The following is a 9,715-nucleotide window of genomic DNA, read 5'->3' as shown; positions in this document are numbered from 1 at the left end:
AATTAAGACTTCCAGTGAGATGGATTCACACAGTGGCAGCAGCAATGGGCTCAAGCTTAATGACAATTGTTAGTATGGTGCAGGACCCAAGAGTGTTTCATTCTGGTGTTCATAGGGTCGTTATGAATTGGAACTGAATCAACAGCACCTAACAACAACAAAATAATAAAAAAATTATATCAATGATATCATTTTAAGTGGCAAACGTAGGCTATAAACATGCATTTCAGTATGCCAATAGTGTTTTCATCTATGAAGCAAAAATGCATGTTAGGTTGTCTATTCTTATTTTTTTATATTTTTTCAGCATTGAATATATGTGATTTAATAACTAGAAAAAAACAATGTTTTTATGTTAATTAATAAGTATTCTGATAGAAACATAGCCGACATAGATTTTGGTGGTGTTGGTGGTTGTGTGCTATATAGGATTTTTGAGGCTGTAAGTCTTTATGGGAACATAAAGAGCTCTCCTGCTGAGTGGCTGGGGGATTTGAATTTCTAACCTTGCAATTTGCAGCCCAACTCATAACCTATTATACTACCGTAGCTCCTTAAATAGATCACTGTCATTGTTGTTAAGTGCTGTGAAGTCAGTTCCAACTCATAACAACCCTGTGTAGGGTTTCTCAGGAGCAATTGGTTAATTTGACCCACCTACCAACAACCTTGTGGTTCAAATTGACCTTATGGTAGAGTGCTTGTCGTAAGGTGTCACACCAGGGTAGTTGTATAATATTCACCTTGCTAATAATTAAACATTTTCACAAGTTTCATTTAATTAGCTCCAGAAATTTAATTCTTCTAAAGTTAATGCAAGAATAGTATAGAATATGATTATTTCAAACTATTTCTTGTTTCAAAAACCCTTTCAACTCATTTTTATTTTTAACTATATGCTTTTGCTTATACAATATGGTGATGGATACCTAAGTAGTAGTCAGGTAAGGAAACCTGTTTTTCTTTAGAGAGTTAAAATAAACACACCAATAACTAGTTTAAAAATATTGTGTGTTAATTCTTTTTCCAAGTGTTAATTAATTAATAATACCAAAGCTACAAAGTTTGGTTTGTCATTCTCCTTATTTATTGTTATTGTTAAGTGATATCAAGTTGTTCTAACTTACAGTGACCCTGTCTAGAATTTCTGGTGGATTTGAACCTCCAACAACGTTGCAATTAGCAGTCCATTGTTTAGCCTACTGCACCACACCAGACCTAGATAATGAAAATCAGATAGAAATCTGTACATTTCAAAAAGGGCATGCATTACAATAAGAGTGATTTGCTAATGCTTAATTACTAAGATGTTACATTTCACAGAAACAAACCTTTGTTTTCTCAGGTCTGAAAACTACTGGAACTATCCTGAACCATTTTGTGAAGAAAGTTGCTGGTGTCATTGTTCTAACTCTTCTTTCTCTAAGCATATTTTCTTTAATTGGCATGGGGCTCTTTAGGGGCAACCTGAAACATAAATGTTTGTGGTGGCCTCAAGAAAATGAAAACGAAACACTGCACAACAGAACTGGAAGCCTATTTTCTACTCGAGGTAAGAGTAATTTTCCAACTATGTCAAAAAATTAAAAATATTTCTATTAGGCAGAGTGTTCTTGTAGAAATGTTGGACATGCAATTTCAGACCATACTATGTAAATGCCGTAACAATGCTCATGTCCTAATTTGCATCAGATTTAGGTACAAGGATTGCAAAATTATTATTCTAAAAACAGTGATATCAGGGGAACCTGAATTAGGAATTTCTAAATTTTGCATAATTTTATAATTTGAAAAATAAATAAATAAAGCCAAAGTCTTACTTGAAATTTCATCAGAGAGAGCTCAGGTAGCATCTTTAATCTAAAGTTGTCCATTTAAATTACTTGTTTTAAGCTTACTCATTTAAAATTTTAAGTGAAAATATCAAAAACCATCCCACAATTCTATAAATTCTTACTGTTAGATTTCAGTTACATTGACTCATTTGAAATACTTTGTATAATACTTTGTTAGACAACAGAAATAGTTTATATCAATACAAAGAATGCCTAGTAAGTATTCCTTAGTTCTTATACTTAAGTCATTTGTATGACTTGTGTCATGTCTTTGCCATAATCTGGAAGAAGAGAGGAAATGAACCCCTGTTACAAACAAGGAAGTAGAGGTTCAGAGATTAAACTACTTGGTGGTAAAACCAGGATACTAACCCAGTTCTATCTGGCTCTAAAATCTCATCACCATGCTATATGGATTTATTTGTTTTTAGATTAAGATCATCACATCCTTTCTGATCATTTTCAGAAGAAAAAGCTTATATTCCACAATGAAAAATTAAAATGTGATAATTATTAGATAGCGGTTCCACATTAATTTCATATATACATTTAATTTAATGTTATAAAACAAATCTTAAAATGTTTATGCTTGCATTTATCCCATAATATGATTATGAAACAGATAAAAGAAATATATTGATATATGAATATGTAAAATATGTCCTTGTCTGACTAGGTCATGGCCTTAAATCCATGTAAGGATTAAGGGAGATGGATGTTTACTCCTTTATTCCAATTAAATATGCTGGCTCCATTCTAATTACTCTAAAAGTAAATAGTTTGTTAATTCCTTGCTTATTTGTTAAGAAAATAGGTCCTTTTTCTGAATCTTTGTATAAGTATAGTATTGTGTTCAAAGAAATCACGTTTTTAAAGTTAACACATTAAATTTGTCCAATTCAAGTCCATTTTCTCAAAAGAAAGCTAGTTGATGAACACATTATGTTTGAAAACCATTACTAACTTAAATTGTTGTTGTTAAGTGCTGTCAAGTTGGTTCTGGCCCACAGCAACCCTGTATAGGGTTTCCAAGGAGTGGCTGGTGACTAGTGTCAATTTCAATTTGTTTTTTTGGCCGTTATTGCAAAAGCTTGAACAATGGTATCAAAATAATTATGACCTCTAAAAATTCTTCCAAAAGTATCTTGTGAAAAATTAAGGTGACATTATTTAAGTTTGGAGTATTAAAATTTGAACATTTTTATATATGACTGAAGGAGCTCTGGTAGCATAGTGGTTGTGATTTGGGTTGCTAATCTCAAGGTCAGCAGTTGGAAACTTCCAGCAGTTCTGTGGGAGAAAGATGAGGCTTTCTGCACCCATAAAGATTTACAGCCTTGGAAACCTTATACAAGATTGCTATGAGTCGGAACCGACTTTAAGATACAGTACCACCACTGCCATAAGCCACTGAGACTGATCTCTTATGAGTTTGCTCTCCATTATTTGAGTTCAGAACCTGAAAAACCAATGTTCCTAACTATGCTGATGGATCTTGGCTGAAAGCATAGAATACTAGAAAGATGTTTACTTGTGCTTTATTGACTATGCAAAGGCATTCAACTGTGTGGATCATAACAAAGTATGGATAACACTGGAAAGAGTGGGTGTTCCAGAACACTTAATTGTTCTCATGAGGAACCTGTATATAGACCAACAGGCAGTTTTGCAGACAGAAGGAGACACTGAATGGTTTAAAATTAAGAAAGATATGTGCCAGAGTTATATTCTTTCACCACACTTATTCAGTCTGTATGCTGAGTGCACAACCCAAGAGGTTGTATTATATGAAGAAGGACATCATGATAAATGAAGAAAAAAATTGAAGTTGTCAAATACTTTATTTTGCTTGAATTGACAATCAACACTTATGGAAACAGCAGTCAAGAAATCAAATGATGTATTGCATGATGCAAATCTGCTGCATAAAATCTGTTTAAAGTGTTTAAGAGCAAAGATTCTAGTTTGAGGACTAAGTTGTACCTGACCCAAGCCATGGTATTTCCAATAGTTTCATATGCATGTGAAAGTTGGACAGTGAATAAGGAAGACCATAGAAGAATTGATGCATTTGAGTTATGGTGCCATGGATTTCCAGAAGAACAAACAAATCTATGTTGGAATAAGTACAGCCAGAATGTTCCCTAGAAGTAAGGATGGTGACACTTCATCCCTCAGACTTTGGACATGTTATTAGGAGGGATGTCCATGTCCCTGGAGCTCTGGTAGCATAGTGATTATGAGTCGGGCTGCCAACCTCAAGGTCAGCAGTGAGAAACTACCAGCTGTTCTGTGGGAGAAAGATGAGGTGTTCTGTTCCGGTAAAGATTTACAGCCTCGGAAACTCTGTGCAGGGTCACTATGAGTCGGAACTGATTCCATGGTACTTACCAACAACAAGTCCCTGGAGCCGGACATCACTCTTGGTAAAGTGGAGGGTCAGTGAAAAAGAATAAGACCCTCTATGAGGCGGATTGTGATAGTAGCAGCAGCAATGGACTCAAGTGTCAACAACTGTGAGGATGGTGCAGGACTGGGCAGTGTTTCCTTCATTTGTGCGTAGGGTCACTCTGTTGTGCTTAGGGTGGCTAGGAATTGGAACTGGCTTGTCAGCACCTAACAACAACCATGATAACACATTATATATATATAATACGTGGCAAATTCAATGAGCTATGATTTAGAAGCCAAGATGGTGAGACTTCATTTCTCACACTTTGGACATATTCTCAGGAGGACCAAGTTCCTGGAGAAGGACATCACACTTAGAAAAGCAGAGGGTTAGTGAGACAGAAGAAGAGACATAATGACATAGATTGTCACCGTGGCAGTAGCATCGGACTCAAATGCAATGACCATTGTGAGAATGATGCAGGACCAGGCAGCATGTCGTTCTGTTGTTCATAGGGTCACTGTGAGTCAGAACTGACTTGATGGCACCTAACAACAACAATGACAACAATTTCAGTTAGTTTGGGTTGCTTTCAAATTAGGTGACCCTAGGGCAAGCAACTGGCATTGGCTGTTCCCAGTAGAAGAATGAGCTTCTAGCAGAAGAATGGGAATTAAACCAAGGGGCAAAGGAATTTGTTCTCTTGCTTACATAAAGAGCATCAGGAATAAATCTGGGAGTGTGGTGGGGGGAATGTCTTTGAGTTTCAAACAGTTTTAGTCTTAGGAATTTTTCTTCCAGAAATTCTGGTCATACCAGGCTAGTTTTATTCACTTTTCTGAACCTTAATTTTAAGAGACATTATCCTTTTTCTTCTGAGCATTATCAATTTTGAGACACTAAAGCATCTAGATTTTGGTAGGTAATTTGGCCTGACCATCAGATGCTAGCAAAGCCTTCTAGTTAAGAACAGCCAAGATTTATGTTCCTTTCATCTTATCTGTTGAGAAGGATGTGTATCTTCAGTGCTAATGTAAATGAACTCTAGATCTTCTGCCTTAACTCTACAATTGATATAGAATATCATACTTTTTTTGTTTTTCAGATGTGGAAAACTTTTATTATTTGGAAGGAGAAAGAGACGCTCTCCTTTGTGGTAACAGAACAGATGCTAGGTAAGTAGTGTTCATGTTTTCTTCATTAAGGAAGCTCTGGTAGCGTAGTGGTTACGAATCGTGCTGCGAACCTTAAGGTCAGCGGTTCGGAACAACCAGATGCTCCGCGGGAGAAAGATCAGGCTTTCTACTCCCGTAAAGATTTACACCCTCGGAAACCCTGTACAGGGTCGCTATGGGTCAGAACCGACTCGACGGCACTTAACAACAACAACAACAACAAGACAGTGTTAGCAGTCAATAAGAATTTACTGAATGACTTGCTTTTAATGATGACTCACATTATCTCATTTGATCATCAACTTTACAGAAAAATCAGTAGGCAGATAAGTTAAATCATTTATGCAAGGTCAAAAAGGTAGCAAATGACAAAATTGGAACTTACATAAGAATCTTCTAACTGTTCTCATTTTACCCAGAGCCAGTGGGAATTGCCCAGAGAGACAATGTAAATCTGCCATTTAGCCAGAAACTCTTGAAGACAAATAATATCAAAGATATGTTATATTTCACTTAATTTTATGTCTTGTATCCCTTTTATGACTAATTGGCAATAGTATAATACTTAATGTTCTTAAAACAGTATGCATAAATAATTCTTTAGTGAGTTGGCTCATGTTTTCATCAAAAAGAGATGAAATAGAAATTGAGTGCTTCTCTTCAATGCTGTGACTCATAATTCCCTAATCTTTCCTCTTTCTTCAGTCAGGGTACCTTGTCACCCATATATAGGCTGTCTCTTTCTAAGGCTCTGGGGCCTAGCTTAACAAAAGCAATATGAGGCAGAGGACCATGAGTAATTTGTTGTTGTTACATGCTGTTGAGTCGGTTCCAACTCCTGGCAACTCTTTATAATGTAAGAAGCAGCTGGTGGGTTTGAACTGCCGACCTTGTGGTTTGCAGTCCAGTGCCACACCCAGAATCCAGTTAAATATTCAGGTGATTTAGATTTTTTGTTGCCTGTTGTATAGTTTCATTGCATCAGAACCAACTCAACAACAATAGATTTGGTTTCGGGTTGCTTGTTTAGTCTTGGTTTTTTGCTCAGCAACTGCTAGCTTTCTCCATTCAGTTCTCAAGTCCAAAACCCATCACATGTATCCACCCCATCCTATTTCAGCTAGCTTTTTAATATATATTGCAAACTCAAATATTACCTGAAATGTGTGCTAAAGCTGATAATCTAGCCTTGGATAGTCATGAACACAGTGATGCCATTTCTAGGCAAAAGAGAAAGCAATGCAGTATGGTAATAGGTGTCCATTACTAATGGTAAACTACCCCAAAAGCCAGTGTCTTAAAACAACATTAAATGTGTTTGCTCATAAATTTGGAAGTTGGCAATTTAGGAAAAGTTCAACTGAGCTATTCTTTTGGGGTTACGACTCAGAATCACTCATGTAGCTTCAGTCATTTGGCAGCTGGACAGAAACTGGATTATCTATGGTGTCCTCATAAGCTTCTGGGAGTCTTAGCTGGAATGGCTAGGTACTGGGATGGTTGGGCTTCTTCTTATGATCTTATTTTCCAGAAACTTCTCTCTACATTTAAGCTAGGCTTTTTTTTGTGTGTGTGTGTGCATAATAATTTCAGGACATAAAGCTCCAGTGCACAAATTATTTTTAAACCCTTTGCTTGTATCATATTTATTAATGTCTTATTAACAATTGTCCAAAATAAGTCCCATGGCTAAATCCAGAATAATGTAGACAGGCATTACATACACCTGGTGTGGTAGGAGTCTGTAGGTACTACAGGATAAGCACTGGACCACAAGATTGCTTGAACTGCAAGGTTGGTGGTTTGAACTCACAGCTGCTCATTGGAAACCCTATACAGGGTTACTATGAGTTGGGATCAACTTATTGGTACTTAATAACAACATAGAGAAGCATGATTTATTGAGCCACTTCTATAATAATGCAATGTATCTTGCAAACTCCCCAGTAGATATACATATCAAGACTCCTTGAAGAGAAATGAAGTAAACATTTAATCTGATTCTTATGCAAGAGTTATTTGTTGTTGTTTCGTGCCATCCAGTCAGTTCCAACTCATAGCAACTCTGTTTGAACCATCGACCTGCAGTTCAAACCAAACTTATGAGCCATTGCTTGTCATACTGAGCCAGTATTCTTTATAAATTACTGACATGTTCAATGTTTTCTCATCCTTGAATAATGTGGCCTAAGAATGAGGTAAGATTACTTGTGAATTAAATCCTAAACGATTGCAGTTTTGTTTTTATTAATGTGACTTTCCATTAATTTATTTTCATTAGGCTGTTCAAGTAACTTCACTTTGATAACACCCAAACCCATTATCATTCAATTGATTTCAACTCAAATTGACCCAGTACAGATTTCTGGGACTCTAAATCTTTCAGGAACAGACAGCCTCATCTTTCTCCCACTCCACTTTGACCTGGAGCAGTAAATATATCATTCACAATGGTCTGGTCAACACCATTGTGAGCCATTTTTTTTTTTTTTTTTCAATGTTACACAGTTCACTTACATTGACTCAGGATTTAGCTCACTTGCAGTTATTTAGTTGGGAATTGTTTTGGAAGAAACTAATTACTCCCTGTAAAAGAGTGAACCTGTATTATTCATATCCTGATGTTCTATGTTTATGATTTGCCCATAATCTGAAAATAGCTTGACAATAACCACTTTTTCTTTTCTTTGCCTTCTTTAGTCAGTGTCCTGAAGGTTATGTGTGTATAAAAGCTGGCACAAACCCTGATTATGGCTACACAAATTTTGACAACTTTGGCTGGGCCTTATTTGCTCTGTTTCGATTAATGACCCAGGACTATCCTGAAGCACTTTATCACCAGGTAAGAAGTGAGAAAATCTGCATTGCACTTGAAAAAGGTGATCTGCCTCTCACTTAAAAAATAATGGCCAACATAGCTTCTTAAATTTTTACGTAGAGAGTTTAAAAGTAGAAGAAAAGAGACTCAGAATTATTGAGTGTCAAAGTATGTACTTGAAACTCTGCATCAGTCAGTCTTCTTAATTGTTGTTGTTAGGTGCCATGGAGTCAGTACCGACTCATAGTAACTAACCCTAGGCACAAAAGAACGAAACACTGCCCAATCCTGGACCAACTTCACAATTGTTGCCACGTTTGAGCCAATGATGCTGCCACTTGGCCAATCCATCTCGTTTGAGGTCTTCCTCTTTTTCTCTGAACCTCCACCTTACTAAACATGATACTCTTCTCCAGAGACTGGTCCCTCCTGATAATAGGCCCAAAGTTTGAGAGACAAAATTTGGCCATCCTGGCCTCCAAGGAGCACTATGGCTGCACTTCTTCTAAAATGGATCTATTGGTTCTTTTGGCAACCCATGACACTTTCTATATTCTCCTCCAACACCATAACTCAAAAGCATCAATTCTTCTATAGTCTTCCTTATTCACTGTCCAGCTTTCACAAGCATATGAGGTTATTGAAAATACCATGGTTTGGGTCAGGCACACCTTAGTCCTCAAGCTGACATCTTTGCTATTCAATACTTTCAAAAGGTCTTGTGCAACAGATTTGCCCAATGCTATATGTCATTTGATTTCTTGACTGCTGCTTCCATGAGTGTTGATGGTTGATCCAAGAAGAATGAAGTCCTTGACAATTTCAATTTTTTCTCCGTTGATAAGAATGTTGTTTATTGGTCAAGTAGTGAGGATTTTTGTTTTCTTTACATTGAGATGCAATCCATACTGAAGGCTGTGCTCTTTGATCTTCATCAGCAAATATTTTAAGTCTTCTTCACTTTCAGCAAGCAAGATTGTATCATCTGCATATCACAGGTTGTTAATGAGTCTTCCTTCAATTCTGATGCCACGTTTTTCTTCATATAACCCAGCTTCTCGGATTATTTGCTCAGCATCTCTGACTTGATCAAATTTCATATATTTATTCTATATAATAGGAATTAACATTCCAAATACAAACTTTTTAAATGGAAATATGGCAATTTTTTATTCAAAATGTTTTCTTTAATAATGAAGACACAAGAGTTAAATTCTCATCCTAAGTATTTGGACAACATTGCAGAAAATGAGTACTCTGGAACACTTAATTGTACTTATGAAGAACCTGTACATAGAACTAAGAGGCAGTTGTTCAAACAGAACAAGGATACACTGAATGTTTTAAAATTAGGAAAGGTATGTGCCAGGGTTATATTTTTAAACCATACTTATTTATTCCGTTCTGTATGCTGAGCAGATAATCCTAGAAGATAGATTACATGAAGAAAAACATGTCATCAGGAATGGAGGAAGACTCATTAACAACCTGCAAT

The 9,715-nt window shown here is 36.3% G+C and overlaps 1 protein-coding gene across 1 annotated transcript in view; it reads left to right on the top strand.

The window, feature by feature from the left end:
* SCN7A (sodium channel, voltage-gated, type VII, alpha subunit) overlaps positions 1–9,715 on the top strand; it is a 90,111-nt gene that overhangs the window by 12,796 nt on the left and 67,600 nt on the right. The window contains exons 6-8 of the mRNA XM_006867034.1: positions 1,346–1,552; positions 5,333–5,402; positions 8,103–8,244. Coding sequence (XP_006867096.1) covers positions 1,346–1,552; positions 5,333–5,402; positions 8,103–8,244 — 419 coding nt within the window. The remainder of the gene's footprint in view (positions 1–1,345; positions 1,553–5,332; positions 5,403–8,102; positions 8,245–9,715) is intronic.

Source organism: Chrysochloris asiatica, unplaced genomic scaffold (assembly GCF_000296735.1).
Source record: "Chrysochloris asiatica unplaced genomic scaffold, ChrAsi1.0 scaffold00099, whole genome shotgun sequence".
Lineage (NCBI taxonomy): Eukaryota > Metazoa > Chordata > Mammalia > Afrosoricida > Chrysochloridae > Chrysochloris > Chrysochloris asiatica.
This window is presented reverse-complemented; position numbering and strand designations above follow the sequence as displayed.